General features: G+C 41.0%; 4 protein-coding genes across 6 annotated transcripts; all 4 read left to right on the top strand.

Moving 5' to 3' along the window:
- Window positions 1–53: 53 nt before the first annotated feature.
- On the top strand, window positions 54–4,733 carry LOC147258784 (ADP-ribosylation factor 4-like). The gene is made up of 6 exons (XM_086208817.1): window positions 54–256; window positions 827–907; window positions 1,008–1,117; window positions 1,743–1,814; window positions 3,512–3,637; window positions 3,732–4,733. Exons 1-6 carry the CDS (start codon window positions 190–192, stop codon window positions 3,816–3,818), a joined length of 543 nt encoding a protein of 180 aa, XP_086064943.1. The 5' UTR covers window positions 54–189; the 3' UTR covers window positions 3,819–4,733.
- A 143-nt stretch (window positions 4,734–4,876) lies between these two features.
- Window positions 4,877–11,082, top strand: LOC147258783 (protein tyrosine phosphatase domain-containing protein 1). Of its 2 annotated transcripts, none has more exons than XM_086208810.1 (13): window positions 4,877–5,687; window positions 6,441–6,632; window positions 6,744–6,824; window positions 6,929–7,047; window positions 7,260–7,397; window positions 7,491–7,762; window positions 7,849–8,151; window positions 8,237–8,488; window positions 8,566–8,682; window positions 8,770–8,871; window positions 8,979–9,059; window positions 9,167–9,277; window positions 9,777–11,082. In XM_086208810.1, the coding sequence occupies exons 1-13, from the start codon at window positions 5,500–5,502 to the stop codon at window positions 9,903–9,905; spliced, it is 2,085 nt and encodes a 694-aa protein (XP_086064936.1). In that variant the 5' UTR covers window positions 4,877–5,499; the 3' UTR covers window positions 9,906–11,082. The 2 variants fall into 2 exon arrangements, with proteins under 2 accessions (XP_086064936.1, XP_086064937.1); XM_086208811.1 differs by lacking the exon at window positions 4,877–5,687 and adding an exon at window positions 6,029–6,187 and having other exon boundaries at window positions 9,777–11,070.
- Window positions 11,083–11,280: 198 nt separating this feature from the next.
- On the top strand, window positions 11,281–15,104 carry cimap1b (ciliary microtubule associated protein 1B). 2 transcript variants are annotated; one of them, XM_086208815.1, is made up of 7 exons: window positions 11,281–12,198; window positions 13,086–13,203; window positions 13,298–13,501; window positions 13,604–13,705; window positions 13,795–13,916; window positions 14,023–14,163; window positions 14,264–15,104. In XM_086208815.1, the coding sequence occupies exons 2-7, from the start codon at window positions 13,089–13,091 to the stop codon at window positions 14,351–14,353; spliced, it is 774 nt and encodes a 257-aa protein (XP_086064941.1). In that variant the 5' UTR covers window positions 11,281–12,198; window positions 13,086–13,088; the 3' UTR covers window positions 14,354–15,104. The 2 variants fall into 2 exon arrangements, with proteins under 2 accessions (XP_086064941.1, XP_086064940.1); XM_086208814.1 differs by having other exon boundaries at window positions 11,281–13,203.
- A 199-nt stretch (window positions 15,105–15,303) lies between these two features.
- rabl2 (RAB, member of RAS oncogene family-like 2) lies at window positions 15,304–18,862 on the top strand. Its single transcript, XM_086208816.1, has 8 exons — window positions 15,304–15,974; window positions 16,064–16,093; window positions 16,273–16,352; window positions 16,449–16,528; window positions 16,919–17,030; window positions 17,308–17,405; window positions 17,577–17,660; window positions 17,881–18,862. The coding sequence occupies exons 1-8, from the start codon at window positions 15,868–15,870 to the stop codon at window positions 17,959–17,961; spliced, it is 672 nt and encodes a 223-aa protein (XP_086064942.1). The 5' UTR covers window positions 15,304–15,867; the 3' UTR covers window positions 17,962–18,862.
- Window positions 18,863–19,094: the final 232 nt, after the last annotated feature.

Below are 19,094 nucleotides of genomic sequence, written 5' to 3'. Positions count from 1 at the left end.
GTCACACGAAGACCACACAAGAGGTGTTAATAAAGTTATTTCAAAGTGGTGACGTCGAGGATTCCACGTTGGCCCCGGACGTGGCACTAGCAGGCAGTCGGCAGTTGTACTGTGAAGAAAACTCATCTATCATCGCCTTCCGCTTCGGATTTAACTAATACCAGGGTTACGTTTTAGGATTGTAACATTATGGGGCTCACCATATCTTCTGTCTTCAGCCGTCTTTTTGGCAAAAAACAAATGAGGATTTTGATGGGTGAGTGAAAACAGACGAGAGTTAGCAGAGCCGAGTTTAATGTTAGCTAAATGGTTCGTAGAGGAGGTCTCAAACTTTATAAATCAAATAAAATAGATTTATGGTAAGGATAGTAAAATACGATTACTAAAAAAACGAATTAACTCTCCGTTTGTAAAATAAAATGTTAGATAATACAATTCGGCCATTTTTGAACAACGAGCAACTGACGGCAACTTTTTACGTAAATTAACGTGTATCACTTCGAGGTTAGCGTCACTATTATCATTTTAGTATTCGGCCATTATACCAACTAATACGTCTCATTTGGCGTTTGAGTTGGTTTCGAATCGGTAACAGGTTCTGACGTTGGTTGTTAGCTATGTTAGCTAGCTCAGATTGTGAAATGATCTTGCGTTCCAATTCATTGTCAATTCCTCAATCAGTTGTGTAGTTATTTTAGTGTGGATTCATATCCCTTGTCGAAAGAAATTCGGGGAAACTGCCTTGAGGTTATTTCGCGTTGTTCCCCAGAGTTCTGGCTTGTATCCCTCCGTGATGAGATTTAAATCATAATTTACATCCTTGTAGTTGGGCTGGATGCTGCCGGAAAAACAACCATCTTGTACAAGTTGAAGCTCGGTGAGATTGTAACCACCATCCCAACCATTGGTAAGCGATCCCGTATTGAATACCAGATGTAGCAATCCCAACCTGTTTAACCTGTAGATTTTTCAGTATTAATCTTTGTGTTTATTTCCTCTTTCCAAAGGTTTTAATGTGGAGACAGTAGAGTATAAAAACATCAGTTTCACTGTGTGGGATGTGGGCGGCCAGGACAAGATTCGACCCCTCTGGAGACATTACTTTCAAAACACGCAGGTATGGGCGTGACTCTCCCTCATTAGAAATCCAAACCCGGGTTAACAATCAGGAAGGCAGCGTCACCACAAGAGTACTAAGTTCTCAATTACCGCTGTGGGTATGCAACTCTCTTGAACTGCAAGACCTATGAGTCACCTGAATACTGTTGATTCTCTTAAGAATAGCAGTTCAAGGTTATTCCATCTGTAGAAGGGATAAGAAAAGTATTGCAGTATGTATTTTGTGTATTTAAATATCTATGTTTTATGTAATGTTTTCCAGCATTTAGCATTTATCTCCTCTGACTGTTGTTAGGTGCATTTTAGATGTACGTGTCCCCCATTTATTCATAATAGTTAATTCTGTTTCACATGATGTTCAACCTGTTGTACTATTTGTGCATTTGCCATTAATTCGTCTAAAAAATGCACTTCTTCCTGTTAATGAAGTTGGTTTGGACATCTTTCTATAATCAAAATTCACAGTAGATTTTCTTAGAGTCGATTATTTATTGAGGTGATATGTCACATTTTAGAATTTCTCAAGATTTCTATCATTTTAGTTTTTTATCATTTAGTTATTCATTCATACTCATTAACAGGAAGGACAGATCTAACCTCTTCCATGTTGTTTCTTCATCCAGGGGCTCATCTTTGTTGTGGACAGTAATGACAGAGAAAGACTGACTGAAGCAGCAGATGAGCTGTTTAAGATGGTATGTATGTAATGTGTTCAACTCAGAAGTGAGTGTTCTGCTTCGATTGTAAGTGCTGCACGTCTGTGGGCAGCCGCAAACTTTCTCCTGTTCCCGTGAACGCACTCAATTCTTCGTTGGTCTGGTATTCTACACGTACGCTCCCTAATCTACACACCAGTCCAGTGTGCCATGTTGTTTTCCAACTGTTGCAAAAATTATGACGACTGTGAAGCATTTTTAAAGGAAGACAAATTCTTGTACTTGTTGTTTTTAGTTGAACGAGAAAATGTGTCAAAAACTAAAAGACCTAGATATGCCTAAATAGAACTAATGCCGTTTAATAAAGTCCTACAATAGCTTCCCCTTTAAATGTAAAACCAGTCTTAGGGCTCATATTTTTGTAGAAAATCTCATAACCCATGTAAATAAGCTTTTGGCTCATACATGAAATGATCACAAACTGTAGAACTTCTTAGCCCTCAGTTTAGTTTTACAGGCAGGAAGCAAAGCCTAATGGATATTTGTAACTCCTCACCTCTGATCTTTGTTGTGCACCTCTGGTGTCATCAAAATCCTTCTGGCTGGAACTTAAATAACATCCACAATAGATGAGACTTCGCTTCCTGCCTGTAAGATCAAACATCGGTGTACAAACACACTGTTGTTCTTTTACTCCACACCTTAGCGTCACTTTTTCTTTTTTTCTTTTTAACTCTGATTAGAAGCGTACATCATGTTTGTCAAAGCCTCTGCTTCCTGACTAAACAGTATCTTAAGTTTTTGTACGTTTTAGAAATTTATCTCAGCAAAGAGACACATGATAGGTGTGAGGCTTTTTTTTTCTTCTTTTTTTTTTACAGTGAGGGAATGTAGACAGCGTGTGTTTCCGTTCATTTTAAACAGAGGGGAGGAAATGTGGGCCAATAATGCACAACTTAATTGCGGTATTTTTGCTTTATTCCTTTTTAACCCCACTTGTTTAAATGCACGACATTTTCAAATAAACTTAACAGCACTTGCGCATCAATACAGAACTGGATTTAATCCTGTGTTCTATACGCAGGTCAGACAGTAAGTATTTCTAGAGAACGGCACTTTTTTTTTTGTACTTTTGCCCATTCAATTAAAATAATAATGTGATGTCAGATTAAAGTGCTCATCCTCTGCTTTAATTTGAGTTTAAGATACCACTGAAAGAGCCGTGTGCGAGATGTGACTCCTCTCTTTAAGCACACAGTGCCTGGGGGCTTATGGGATCCAACGAAATCAAAACAGATTCACAAGAAGTTACATAAATCATCATATTTAAGATTTCGTGTCAAATCTTTTGTAGTCAGTCACTTAAGTCTTTGACCCACTGACATCTTCAGACGCTTTGCTGATCACAAGTAGTATTTGGACTTGATGAGAACTATATTCCACCCCCCCCACCCCACCCCCCAAAAAAGCTCTTTGTTACTATTGTTGTCCCGGAGAATGATGAACTATCCAATGAGATCTCTTGAATTTAGTTGAATTTGAGCATGCAGAATTATTCATTTTTGTTTTATTATCAATAATTATTTGTTGACTCAACATAAATTACATCTAGTAACTCAGATTAAAAAAAAAAAGACTTGCTTTGAGAAGCACGTGATATTATCTTGCCTTGCATTGTAATCTGTGTCACTGTCTTTTGAACGGAACATGAAGCCAAACTGTGTTTTCTTCTCTAGCTGCAGGAGGATGAGTTGAAAGATGCCATTTTGCTGGTGTTCGCTAACAAACAGGACCTTCCTAATGCCGTACCAGTCGGTGAACTCACAGAAAAACTGAACCTAGCTAGCATCCGCCACAAAAAAGTAAGTCATCTGAGCAGGGAAGAGGCTCTCTTTACCCGCTGTCGAGTTCAAATCAGTCATATTTTCTTTAACGTCGCCATCTCTGCCTCCGCAGTGGCACATGCAGTCAACCTGTGCAACCCAAGGAACAGGGCTCTATGAAGGACTCGACTGGTTATCCGATGAGCTGTCCAAGAACTAGTGGAGACTGGCTGGACAGATGAGAGACTGAACATCACAGGACAAGAGAGATGACACAGACATTCAATGCAGAAACATTTTGATCCTCAGAAAAAAAACGAAAAAAAACAAAACAAAACACAAGGCTGGTGGACAGTATAATCATCTTTTGGAAACAAAAATGTCTCATTTTTCATACATCTACTTTATCTCCATATTATCTCGACATTAATTTCTTCTTTTTCCTCTTGATGTTACCGAGCTCTTCCTTGACAGCAGTTTGAAACAAAACATTCAGTTGCGTAATGAGCAAATGAGGGGGATTTCATGAAAAGCGACTTGATAACCTGGCTTCTTTCTGCGCATCATTTGAAGTAAGCAACCACTCGTTCAACTGTCTTTGAGCAGGAGGGTCGGGGATATGATAATAGAACCCAAGAGCTTCGGGGACAGACAAACTGTAGGCTACAAGCTGTTCAGTTCTGTAACCATTTGTGGATATTTGACTCCCTTGCAGACCCGTTTGTTCTATGTCCTCTGCTCGTTTGTGACAAGGATTGAAGTGAATTGATTGTGATAGCAGCACGGAGCTATATGGCTTCCTAGTAAATGGATCCAAAGAGAAACATTGTGCCTACCTTTTGGTCCCTCTTAACACAGATTTTTATTGTCTCATTCTTGGCTACATGCCCTCTTAAAATGCGTAAGTGAATATTGGGTTTTGAAACACGATGACGCAATAAGACACTTCCTCTTGTGCTACTTTATTTCATTCTGTGATGCAGCAGAACCACAGTGACGTGCGAGTGTGTGTGGATCGCCTCTGTGTAACTAGGAGTTTTGGCTTATTTGAAAATTTCAGACTTCCTCTTCATTCACTTTCTCCTTAATCATCATAATTAATGGTTTGTACATACATTTTTTTTTTTTTTTTTAACTCCACTCTAACAGATTTTCCTTGTATGTATGAGGAGGAAGGAATCATTGGTGACACATGGCCAGTGTCGGAAGGACACAGTGAAGTAGCATGTGGTTTTTGGGAGGGGGTTTTGGTTCTTGTTTGATCTTTATGTGCTCATTGTTGGATTTGCTGTATTGTTTGATTGCAAATACTGTGTTTTATTAGTCTGCCCCTCTTGAAGTGCAACATATTTGCCTACCAACTTATATGGGTTTACATTCCAGCGTACGCTCGTAGATCCTGGAGCTGCCACTCTTAAAGAAAATGATGCGCTTAAAGATATTTTACATAAAAGCTCTGAATAAAGACGTTAAGGAATAAATGGTCTTTTCTCGATTTTGATTTCTTATATTTTTTCTTTTTTTAAATCATGTTTCATCATGATTTACTGAGGAACTTCAACGACTGATGGGAGCAAATGGGATGTAAAGCCACCAGCCAAGTCAACCAAGATTTATAATGGGGATGCTGTAAACAGGGTTCATGAGGTCGCAAAAAATTGGAAAGCGCCACTTTTTTCCAAGCCTGAAAAGTTTTTAAAGTATTTAAGTATAAAGTATATCACTCTTGTTTATGTTGTATCAAGCCACAAGGCATCAGTTTTGTTTATTATTCACGTGTACGTGTCATAGAATGAATGGCTATGAAGAAATACCTCAAAGCTGTGAAAATATAGAAATATATTGGGGGGGAAAAAATTGGAGCGAACCCTGACAGTGACACTGCGCCGATAACCACGTGGATGTTTTTTGTTTGTATATCTTTTGGTGATCTTTATCTTCTCTCTTATGCTAGAAGAACAAAACAATCAAAGACACCTATGAATGCCATCTTCTTTGCCACTAATGCTGATGGTTGTCATCAAGGGGAACGTCGGCCAATACTGACACATGACCGATACTTTGGTGCATCCCTCCTAACTCAGACACGGTACGGACAAAATATTAAACAGTTGCAGTGCGACCCAGTCAGACAGCATTCATTAAAAATAATCAACCCCGGTGACATGTTTTAGGACAAACAATCCGTAGGAGTTAGGTTTTTCTTGAGCTCATGTCCGTGATTCAAGTGTGACATAACAGCTTTATGATGACCTCATCTTTTCATGTTCTACGCTTGACATTAAAACGATAAACAACGCAGGTCTCCCCTCATCACCCTGCAAATAAAATCATGTTGTTCCCAGGTAATGAGGACATCAATGCACAAGTGAAGGAATAAGCATTATTTAATTGGCTTGCTAGAGTGTGTATGTCTGTTCTAATGTATTTATGACAGCTAATCAGGCTTAGTGAAGCTGGGTCAGCTGTGTGTGTGTGTGTGTGTGTGCATTCATAGTTTCAGCATAGAAGAATGTGTGTTTCTTCACTTTTCTGCATTCTTGGTTTATGGAAATACATTTAATGGGATTTGTAAAAAAGAGCAGAAAGGTAAGAGCCTTGAATTTAATTTATTTTTTTAATAGATTCCGATTATCTAGGTCTCCATTTTTTTTCAAGCCTAAAAAGGCCCAAGGGGCTTAATGATACACTTGAAGCAGGAAATACCTGAAATTTAGAGGCTCGCGCACCAAAAGCTAAGTGTCTATTAAGGAAGCTCACATGAAGCTAATAGTAAACTCAGTTTGGGCATAATCCCTCACATATGCTCAGTCGCTGATCTCAGGGGTCTCTCCCGGTACAGGATGATGCCAACCTTGACCCCACACATACCAATACCCCGACCTGCCTACTCCCAGGCCAGGGAGAACTTGGTGAGGGCTATCCCACCTAAACTCCTCTGCTTGCTGGCCTGTGGAGGTATTGACTGCCGCTATGAAGGACCAGAGTGCTGGAAAGCAAACCAACAGGTCATTCGAGGCCTTTTCTCCTCCTGGTGAGACTGTTTAAATAAAGTCTAGCCATTATAGATTAGTGTCATGTGATATGTCAAAAACATGAAAGGATAGATTATTTATCATTAACTCCTGCCTACTGTATATCCCAGGGTGACTGATGACATCATTGCCATGGCACGACCTTCAAATCATCTAATTGAGAAGTACAGCATCGTAGAACAGTTTCAAAGGTATTGCTGATTATTCCAATGTACCAGTAATACACGTAGTAATTCTGAATGAGTTTAGCAGCTGTACTTGCAACTCTTGTTTTCATTGTGTGACTTCTTCCCAGGTTGAACATCAGATCAGTCATTAATATGCAAATCCCAGGAGAGCATGCACACTGTGGACCTCCTCTCGATCTTGAGAGTGGCTTCACATACTCTCCTCAGATCTTCATGGACAATGACAGTGAGATTTTTGTACACTAAATACACAACATGCTCTGCTTTAGACTGATAGAATGATTCCAGCTTAGATAGATAGTTCAATTACACCAGTTGTAAAGGCAGATGGGCAGATAAACTTGTGAAAGAATATTTTTAGAAATAGATGTGGTTTATGACAGTGGAGTGGTTATCAGTTTGTCAACTCAGTCATATATTCTGTGTACATATTTGCAGTTTACTTTTACAACTTTGGGATGCCAGATTTTGGTGTGTCCTCCCTTGTTGGCATCATTGACGGGGTGAAGGTTTTGGCCTTTGCGGTGAGAGAAGGACGGGTGGCTGTCCACTGCCATGCAGGCCTCGGCAGGACAGGTAGGATTCAATAACTCACTGTTAATGCGTTCAGTGTTTGTGCACGTGTACCTATCACTATATTCACTCTGTTATGCTCTGACTGTCCACTAGGGGTCCTGATAGCCTGTTACTTAATCTACACCCTGCGGATTAGTGCGAGTGAGGCTGTCCACTTTGTGCGGATCAAACGGCCTCGTTCTATCCAAACCCGAGCACAGATCAGCCAGGTGTTCGACTTTGCTCGCTTGCTTACAACACAGCTGGTACAGTACCCAGACCTCAGCTTGCGTCATGGAGCCCCTTTTACCCTGCAGCACTACCTCAACCGACAGGGGCTACTGCTGCATGGCCAGGAAGCACGCACCCTCAGACACACTCCCAAGGTCTGGACTTCATTCGACCTGCGTCATTAATATTCTCATCTGCACAGCAGAGTGTCCCCCTGACTTCTTCTTGACCATCTTCTTAGGTGGTGTACCTCCTGTGTGTGCGTCTCTCCTGCTTGGCTCTGGGTCTCCCTGCTGCTCCAGAGGTACATGCTGAATTGGAGAAGAGGTCAGCTTTGAGGACCCTCAGCAGGACTGTGCGGGAGACGCTGGTGTCCAAACAGTACTTGCCCTTGCTTGTGGGGGGTCACAAGGGCTCCTTGGTGGGCTCTGGGTCAGTGTCTTCCTGGGATGAGCCACTGGGATTTCTTGAGAGGAAGAGAGACGTGCTGCTGGATAAACGTAGCTACAGCGACTCTGACCTCAGCAAGTTCACAGCCAATGAGGTCAGGTTACATTTACAGTTATATACAGACGTCACTTAGATGTTAAAGACTTTCTTACCCTCCTACGATGTATTTTGTCCCAAAGGATCTGGATCTGAGTCCATACTGCACCCCAGCTTTCATAAATGAGGGACACTGGTGTGCCACAGATGTAATTCGATCTGATCTGAGACCAGTTAGTCCAGCATTTGCAAAGGTTTTACCAGACCTGACCACCAACAAAGAATCTCCAACCCTCAACATCCCAATATCCAGCATTAGACCAAGCAACAACTGTGCTAAGAGATCTAAGTGCTCATCCAAAAAGGCACTTCCCAAATACAACTCCAACATTGAGGTGAATATGAGTCCTGCTCATAGTAAAGAAAGCTACAGTGTCCCTGCTTTGAAACACTATGATCTCTGTCTAAATAGTTGTGCAGGAATCCATATAATCCAGGTCCGACCTCAGTGGCTCGGGTCATTGCCAAGGCGATGGCTGACCAGGATCCTCCAGGAGAAGCTATCCTGCTCAGATCAGCTCTACTGCAGGTAAAACTGGTCTTACATCAGACAATACCTTTTTTCTTTTGTTCTTTTAAGTTCCTAAATCAATAGCCCCGATCATCTTTCCAACAGGAGGAGCTGAACAGTAGTGAATGTGGCTGGGCTCTGATGGTCACAGAATCAGATCCTCTTGTCCTCACTTGTCTGTTATGGACCTGGTTGGAGAAACTGAGGGTCAGTGGCATTAAAACAGAAGGACGTATTATACCAGTACTGTTTCCTTGTTCTATACATCCTCAAAGCTCTGTCAGATACATCTTTATGTTCCCTCCTGCATTCAGGAGCCTGTTCTAAGCACGGAGGATGTAGAAAGGTTGAGCTGTGGGGTAAACAACAGGAGACCTCTCAGTGTGCTCAAGAAGGTAAAGTTATAAAGCCTGATAAGATGCGTTGTGCAGTGTTTTATATTTGAAACATTTCCATTCCTATTTTGCAGAAATTCAAAAAAGTTCTTTGTCATCTTTCCCAGGCACAGAGACACACCATTTACTGTCTACTGAGCTGTGTGAGCACAGTGACGAGCATGTGTCCACACAGAGAGGATGCAGTGCTGCAGCGAATGATTCGAGCACTTACAAGGGTAAGAAAAGACCTTGTGTTGAAGACGGTTTGCGTCCTTGTTTAACTACTTGGTGGGGGTTTGAAAACTGGGTCACTTCACTAGTATGGACTGATGTGCTTTGTGGGGCTGAAATTCTGGGCCTCCACAACTTTAAATGACTGTCACTGCTTGGTTTTATGGTTGGCAGCCCTTTAAGTCATTTCGGTGACGCAGTCCACCTTTTCTGTCACACATCATCTGCAGATCCCTGGTCATTTGTCACCCCCAAGCATGTATATATTCAGCTGGTCCTTATTGCTGTGACAGTGCAGGTGCTTCATGCTATTCATCCTCTTCTGTGTAGCCCCCATGGCAACAGGCACCGATGCAGGTTTAGGATGTCCCACTTTGATACAAGATCTTGCTTCCATCTGCCCTCCTTCTTAGTGTAGTTCAAGAAAGACACACCTTTCAAAGTCATACACGCAGTAGAGGAGATGTTGCTGAGTTGATTATTGCCCTTTTATTAAACCAACAGCGACCCCAAGAGGAAATAGGAAGCCTTGCACCGTTAATGAAGCTCCTGAGAGACAGTTTGAGAGACACCTTCAACAACTTCAACAACAGACACCTGACAAGAGCCTGCAGCACCAACGCGACACTATAGCCCCTTTGCCATTAGCCCAAAATCTTGCTAACATCTGTAAACGTCTGGCTTTTGTCTCCAATAGAAATGGGTTTAATCTGCATTCACTCCTGCATCAAATGAGCCTCTAGTAAACATGGCTATTTATCGGCTCCGAGTGGTGTTGATGTAAATACAAATGGTAACAACAAAGGCAACGACAGTGCGTCGCCTCTGTCTGTAACTTCCACAGCTTTTTCTCATCTTGGCCGCAAATCCAAGCTGTCGTCATGTTGAGTATGAAAGACAGACTGGAGCAAAAGATATAAAACATTTACCACTGAAACACTGTCAGTGCCCTCTGTGAAACATTTACACAGCTACCAAAGAGTACAGAAGCCCAAAAGACGCAACGCCTTTACTTCTGTCGGGTGTGTTGTAAATATGACATACCAGGAGAAAAAGAAGAAAAGCAACACCTAGTCTATTGTCGTGGGAATGGAATCAGTTAGTGTAAATACGTGTTTGTGCTGTGAGAAAAGGGTATTTGAAGCAGGAGAGGGTCCTGTACGTTCTCTTTGAGGGTTGGGGCCCTGGAGGAGAGCAATTTGATATTTTTCTCATTTTGGAATCTTCTCATCCTATCAAAAGATGTAGCAACATAGGCTGTGGTATAAATAGCAACATGAATAATAGCCGAATTCCATTTGGCCACTTCAGTTTTAATGCCTTTCCATAATGCATGGTTATTTCCATGTCACTTGCTGGGTTTGAATGGATCCTGATATTCCGTTAGTAATCAGAAAAATAGCACAGGAACATCACCTCATGTGTCCACCTCAATCAGAGTAACGGGACCCGATCAGAAGGAAGGTTGTGTAAATCCTATTATTGCAAATAGTGAATAAGTAACCATTTAAATGATTAATCCGATCATTCTCTCAGACAATATGTTCTTCCTGTGCATGTCAATGTCAAATGGCTGAGGTTCTGGTTAGGACACAACAACATGGTGGGGCCCAAACAAAACAGACACAAGATTTTCACTAGAGAATTTAAAAGATTAAAATATTGTTGAATGCATTGATTGTGAAAAGGCTCAAATGAAACTGAATGAAGCAGTAATCGACTGAACCCTCTAGGAAATAAAAAAAAACACCACTGCTGAGAGTGCTGCTTTATTAAAAAGAACTATTGTTCCTTGTAAACAATGTTGGGTTTTTTTTTTTTAATTGTGTAGACGGGACCACATGTAAATGAACATCTCATGGGTAGGAATCATTTCTGTTGAAATTAAGACATGCTGTCCTTTTAAACAAAGCTACTGTCAAGATGTACATGGACAGCTGAAAAAAAGAAAGGCAGAGCTGGTGTTATTGACATGTACTTTTTCTTCTCATCTGCCTCTTTCACTTGATATAAATTATCAAAACAAAATAAAAAGATGCAGATTAAAAACAAACAAACAAACAAACAAATAAATTCGCCAGTAGAACTGTTGTAAGAACAATTTGGAACTCATCCATGAAACATTTTAAACGAGGGAGTGCTTTCTAGGCCCTAAATTTGGTCTTACAGACAGGAAGTAATGCCTGATGGCAATTGTAACTCTGTGTTCCTGACATCTATTGTGTACCTCTTCTAACTGGCTATCACCCAGACCTGTAAAGATTTAACTGTTACAAGAAACACACAATAGATGTTAGGGATGTCTGGGGTTTATTGTGATCAGCTGACAGCCGCTGCTGCTGAACCTTCTCCTTATTCTCGGAGAAAATTACCACTTCAGTTCACGCAAGGAGTGTCTTGTCTTTACCGTTTGAGATCGGCCATCCACTGGCCCTATATCCTCATTATTCAACACTGTCAGGCTGTTTTGTGATATCCCCATGGCAATGTTTGGTGATGTCACCATGGCAATGTTTTGTGCTGTCACCCTTTCAATGTTCTGTGAGGTCACCGTGATCTAAAATGCGAGGGATCCCTGACTTAATTCTGACATTAGATGAAGGGCGATAAAGACAGAAAAAAAGAGTTCCGATGTTGTGGTGATGGCACCACATGCCTCTAAAACAATGGGTCCTGCACTCATACCTAATAAAACATTTACACCATCTGCATAACGTGCTTTTGAAGATTTACACTCTGAATACCTTTACCTACCCTGCATTGCTCACATTCATACTCAACCCTGTCAAAGAGTAATCTCTATGGCAATGTTGTCATAGTGAAGGTGGCAAACAGTCTGTGTGTCTGGGTTCAATGCACATGCTGAGTTCTCTGGGATAAACCTGACGTAGAGCAGCTCCTGGACCGGGATTAGGATTTCCCTCAGGTAAGATCCTTTCTTGATTTTGTTGGACTGAAAAGTCAGTGATTTAGTACGTTTTGGCAGGGAGATATTTTGTTGATTGTGTATTCACTGCTTTGGTTAGTTCTGTTTTCATATGGATTATTAGCAGGCAGATGGTTGCTATCTCACTGAGGTTAAATCACTTTAACATGGAACAGTGGCAATGCATGTTTTTTTTGCCACTAGCCTTTTGTTTGTGTTACTTTTGTTTGCAACTAGAATTGTTAACATGACAGATGTAGGAAATAATCGACCAGAGACAAGAGAGCTTCAGTTAGTATTCAATTCAACACAACACTTAAGATGCTCTAAATACAGTTTTGTCTTGATTTTTTTTAATAGCATTATTTTTGTTTTGGTGTTTTTCGACTGAAAATTTTATCCAACCATCATGTTAAAAGACTCAAAATACTGTTGAAGTTTGAATTTTACAACCGCAAAAATTGTCAATATTTAGGAGACGAAGATATGTCCAAAAAAGCCACTCAGGAAATAGAATTTGAACCCAGGGTGTTTAATATGGCTGAGTAAAGGGAGTTTGCATTGGCCAGTAAATAATCCATTCAAACTGTGGGGAGATTTGTCAAAACGCCACCTGGAGGCAACCGGAAGTTGCATGTTTTACAGTTTGATGTACTCTCAAGCAGGTTCGATAAAAAAGATCCATCTCAGTATTATCAGAAAAATCTGAAACATCTTTAGAACTCTGTGACGGGTTACTGTGAAGACTGAGCGTGTTGCTCCCCTAAATTATATATTTCACAATAGAACAAAAAACTATTTTAACTTGTCTCACTCTATTTAGATGTTCTCCAAATTTCACACTTTTGATTTGTTTGGATATAAACTATTTATCTGTTTCACTCAAGATAATGTCAAGATCTGAAGAATCATGGGTTGGGACCTGGAGGCCACACAAACCAAGAGGGCCCATAGCTGCCATCTATGGCAGCCCGGGGCCCAAGTATGCCCCACCTGCACTAATAGGTACACATAAAATTACATCACTGAGCATTTTTATTTGTCACTACAATTCTTATCGTCATCATTGACATCTGCTGTCCCTGTTTTCTTGATTCAGGTAGTATTATCCACGATTCAACCAAAAATCAAGCACCAAGGTTCAGTTTTGGAAAACGCCATAACAAGGTCAGGTCTGACTTTTCACCTGGACCCAAGTACCTTGTCCCCTCCAACATCACCCGTACTGGTAGAAATGGCACACCTGCATTTTCACTCCATTATCGCACAAAAGAGCCACGGCCATTCCAGACCCCTGGACCAGGTCAGGAAAGCTACCCAGTAAAAAGAGTTTTCGGCATGTTCCAGACTGGTGTCATTTCATTTCACCTGCAGCAGCAGTGCAGTTAGTGAATTTTCTTTTCAGGTCACTATCGCCCAGAACATTCAGGAAGGTCTGTTACACGATCTGCTCCTGCTTATTCTTTATTTGGAAGAACCAAACAATGCAACAAAAGGCATTCACCAGGTAAAACATCCAAGTCTGCCATCAACTTAATTTGGATTATGGTGTCATGGTGCAAGCACTAATTCCACCTGTCACCTTTCTAACTGCAGGTCCAGCTGCCTATACGCTGCCTGAAATGTTGGGGCGAAACACTGTGGCCATTCCCTCAGCCCCTGCTCACTCTCTGGGTGGGCGTCTTAAAACAGGGAGCTTCTATGAGGACCTGAAGAAGGTAGAGACTCTTACACAAACAAATTAACAACTCAGGAAATGATCTCAAGACTATGTCCAACAGCTTTACTCTTGTGCTTGACCATGGCTGTCTTTGTTCCCCTCAGACTCCAGGCCCTGCAGCCTACAATGCTGTGGAGCCTAATATTTACTGTCCTAAACCTCCCCAGTTTAGTATAACAGGACGCAACTTCCAACCCGATGATACTACAAAGAAACCAGGACCTGCAACATACAAACCTGACCTGGTAAGGAATCATGATCTGAATTTAGAAGAGTGTCTCTTTGAATCCTCAAAAAAGGCCCCAACTTTTTGCTTTACTCATTCACTGACATTTGTTTCCATAGGTGACAACCAAACGAAAAGCTCCAAGCTTCACCTTTGGAGTGCGTCACTCGCAATACCTTGCACCCCTCCTTGTTGATGTGGATGAATAAATTTCATTCATGATTTAAAATTTCTGGAATCTGAGATGACCAAACCGCTGAAATTACACACTTGATGACAAGCAGGATTCTGGATAGCTTCAACGTGATCTGTATGTATGTGGTGATTAAAGATTACGGAACGAGAGACAGAATTCGGACAGCGCACGACTTCAGAAATTGTCTGGTTTCGTGATGTCACACAATCCCATGGCTCAGTCTCTCTAACAATGGTTGCTGCAACACATGGTTGGTGACGTGAGGAGGTGCAGTGCTGAGTTTTAGAATCTGATGATGATGATTTACACTGGAGAAAATAAAAAAGGCTTTACATGTAAACAGTTTGCTAGCCTGTAAAACCCAAACCCTGACGTATAAATATGGGAAACTCAGTAAGTTATACACTCTGCAAAGTTAAGCAAATCAAGCACTTTGGATGGACACACAGGAGCAGAAGCCAAATGAAACCATCATACACGGTTGGTAAACTATCCATACAGAGTGAAGGAAAGGCAAGGGGAATAAAATAATACAATGATAATTCAGAGGTAGAGGATAATAGAAGAATGGAAATGTGGCAGTAGAAAGGCAGAGAGGAAGGAAATGGAATGATAAGATAAAAATGTACTTGTGTGCACAAGAGAAAGTTTTTGACTTTTATTGAAATGGAGATCAAATTTTGCTTATGTAATAAAGGTGCACCCAGAAAAAAATTAATATAGTGCTTGATGCAATAGTCTTAGATGTAAAGGACATGACTGGAGACCATCTGGACAACACATTGAGTAAAGGGTTTAATTTGGGGTGGAAACAGTAAATAGTTATCACGGTGTATATGTTGAAATAAATTTTGTGCCGGTATTACAACATACGTGGAAGGCAACAGTCTTAAAACCCAAGTGAAGAAAACCAAAGAAGACAGGCACTTGAAAGGACAGCTAAATCCGTGATTAGGAGGGCCTTCGGGCGTCCCCGTTGCATAGAAACGAAAGCAGTCGGGGACATCATGCAGCATCTACAAACTTTTACCTCATTGGTAAAGACAATAATTTAGTTTTTCGTTGTCATAGAGTGGAGCAGTAGACCCACGGTACGGCGGGGAAATCTGAGCTGCTACTTGTTACTTTCTAATGCTAACCAGGCTAACTCTGCTAAACGTGCTAGCTGACTTAGCAGTCATTGTCGCAGGGTTGTTCGTTAGGACGGCAGCAATGTAACTCTCATACGGCAATTATAATGATTGAACATTTACTAGTAGCAATGTTTCCGATATTCTCGGTGTTATATTGAATCGGTTGTCGATTTAAATATCAACGTACAAGTGGTCGGGGCGGTGCCGAGCCGCTGAACTAACCCCACTATGTAAACCTCAGCTAATCGACAAGCTAGCAAACTCGTCTACTCGTCGTTCATGTAATTAACCTAATTCCCGCGGCATTGGGTAAATCAGCCCGACAAATATATTAAATAAATATACTCATATAATAAAGGTGGACGGAAGAGATAATAAATAAATAAGAGAGGAAATGGCTGGTGATGCTGGCAGCATCCCTGAGCTGGACCAAAAGAAGTACGATGCAGACGAACAGGTGAAGATCATCTGTCTGGGAGACAGTGCTGTGGGGAAATCGAAGTGAGCATCAGATGAGATGGAAACAGATTGATTTTCTCTCTCCTTTGTGTGTCAATCATCACTTTCTTGTCGCCTTCTTTTTAATACAGGCTGATGGAGAGGTTTCTCATGGACGAGTAGTATCCTTTAATAGTTTTAGAAATGTATATCAAGTATTTTTACCATTCACATCATCGCAGTGGAATCCTTACAGTCAGTGTGCACATGATCATGCAGCTTAAGGTCAAAGCTGGCATGGCCTTCAGCCAAACTGGATGTTTTTATCTTATTTGATTAAGTTCCTTAAAGCCTTGTCTAGTCGTCCGCAGCAGTTGTCAACTTATGCTTTAACTCTCTACAAACACACAGCCTCTGTGGGAAACAAGACTGTAGCAGTTGGTAGGTATTCCTGTCACTCTGTCCCATCACCACACAGGATGACTTCATTAGTTAAAACAAAAAAAAAACAGATTTCAGGTTGCTTGTTGTCCCCAGATTTCTGGGACACTGCGGGACAGGAGAGGTTTCAGAGCATGCATCCATCCTACTACCACAAAGCACATGCATGCATCATGGTAAGGCAAACTATTTACATTGGAATAATCAATGAACTCGTTATGGAATAATATACATTAAATGTATTACTTCTGCCACGTAAATGTCTAAAACCTGTATTGTGCAGCTTGATTAATCCTGATAATTACTGTCCCAAAGTACACCTTTAACCAGAGGAATGCATGTATTTACCTTTTATAGCATTTATTTTATTAAGTTTGCTGTCTTATTTTCTCTGTATTGATAAATGCTGCTGTTGCTGCTTTGACACGAGAAGAATTTGCTGCTTCTTTTGGAGTAGAAGGGTTGATTGTTGCTCCATGTGGACAAGAGGACTGTCACAGCTGAACTGGACATGTGAAAGCAGCAGATTGAACTGTTTGGTTTTCTTCGATGTTTTTCATCTGAAGGTTTTTGACGTTCAAAGGAAGATCACATATAAGAATCTGGCCAACTGGTATAAAGAGCTGAGGGAGTACAGACCAGAGATCCCCTGTTGTGTGGTGGCCAACAAAATTGATGGTGAGTCTGGAAGTTACAGCTGCAGTGATTGAATGCAGGACCTCTGATGGCCTCCTTTGGCTTGTAGACATGGAAGACATTGAGATTTCTTTTCTTTTTTTTTTTTTGCTTGACTCTGTTCTAATCTGACATGGTGATATTGCACCTGACATATTTTTTACATTTAAAAAAAAAGCTCTACCCATGCAAAAAAGTCACTCTGGAGGACATTTTGGGTTGAGCTTAATTTCTCACACGGTGCTGAGGGTCACTTTTTTTTTTGTTTTCGTGTTTGCAGCTGATTTAAAAGTGACACAGAGAAGTTTTAACTTTGGAAAGAAGCAAGGACTTCCGTTCTACTTTGTATCAGCGGCTGATGGGACAAATGTTGTAAAGGTTTGAGCTTTGACTTTCCTGTAGGTTGGAGATTGTTTAGTTAACTGTATATCATGAGAGATGTCTTAAAAACACATAACCATCAAATAAATTCAGCCAGCCTGTGATTCATCTTCTTAAATAGTCCCGACTGCTTCAACTGGCCTTGAACGTTTGTAATTTCCCCATCAGATGTTTCGAGATATGATCAAGAGAGCAGTGGACTACAAGCAGAATCCCAGTGACTTCATGGATGAAGTGATGCAAGAATTAGAGGTACAATTCTGAATATTTCAACACATTTGGCTCAAAGGTGCAGGTTTATACATCCCTAAGAGTGAATATGCATCCATCACATCAATCAGTGTTAGTCAGTCCTGCATAATTAGGAGTATTCCTTCTCCAAGAACTGCACTGGGAATTTTTTTCAAAAAAATATTTTATTCATGTGGGAAATGCAAACAATAATTGACTAATTGTCGCATTCATCTCGTAGAACTTCGACCTGGAGAAGAAAGGAGAGAATTCGGATGCAGATGAGGACGGATTGAAGGCGGAGAGCCCCGAGTTGGCTTGACAGTAATCTCCCAACCGCTCACCCAAGTCATCTCATGTAGAATGTATCTTCCTCTTGGGGGTCGATGCTGCGGATAGATTCACATCATGGTGATAAGGACGTGACCTCTGCTGCCAGAGACCTCAAACTGAAGCGTAACTGATGTTTTCTTGTGTAATTTATGGCGGTATGATTGTATATCACTGGTTTGGTTTGTGCTCCACCGATGCAGAACCGGCTCACTGCCCTCCATCTGTGCAGAGACATCGGCAGGGAAATAAACCTGGCGGGGTATTCAGGAGTGACCGTGTCTACCAGGTTTATTTAGTTGCTGTTTTACAATTGTAATTCCTACTTTGAATAATGAGACAAATGTTTGACTTAAAGGAGAAAACCCATCACTTTGTGTCATGTGATAAGAATGTGAAACCTCTCACAGAGCAGAGAGAACATGTGATTACTCTCTGCTGCTGTTCTTCTCAACGTGTGCGTACTGTTGTGTGCAATGCATTTGTTGGCTGCTTTGTTTTGCATAAATTTTATGATGTAAAATCTGTTTTTCAGCACCCTTTAAATGAAAACTTAATGTACCATGTAACCAAAATTGTGATGTCTATTTTTTCTCCCCTCCTCCTCCTCCTCCCCTCCAAGTTGCTGAGATGCAGCAGTGGACACGAGAGCATGAAGTAGTCAACTTGACATCAGCATTCTGTGAGACGTCACCAGTAAAATACTGCACGAGTTTGTTTTTAATACTGCAGAGCACAGAACAGAGAGCTTCCATCTCACACATCATTCAGTAGATATAAATCTTATTGCAGTGCATAAAAAGAAAGTTTCTGCTCTATTTTGTTTGTGACGACTTGTCTTGTGTGGTTGAATAAATCCCAGGAATCATTACACACTGAATTAGCAGCGACAATATTTTGATGTGTTTATGATTTAATTATAAATTTATTACATAATATAACAAACATATATCTCTGTGGTGGAGATATCCTGGGCAACATCTCAGATCTTGCCTCAATCTTTGACTATCACCCTTCCTCTGTCTGGATGAGGAATGCAGAGTAGTTTCTGGTTATTATAAATTAAATTGTCGCGGATTATTTAATCTGAGGATCCAAAAGTGACGGGGGGGAGGGAGAGGAGAT

This window comes from Aulostomus chinensis, chromosome 7 (genome assembly GCF_037954235.1).
Source record: "Aulostomus chinensis isolate RoL2024-O1b breed Wild chromosome 7, RoL_Achi_v1.0, whole genome shotgun sequence".
Classification (NCBI taxonomy): domain Eukaryota; kingdom Metazoa; phylum Chordata; class Actinopteri; order Syngnathiformes; family Aulostomidae; genus Aulostomus; species Aulostomus chinensis.
Note: the sequence above shows the minus strand (reverse complement) of the source record. Positions and strands in the feature narration are given on the sequence as shown.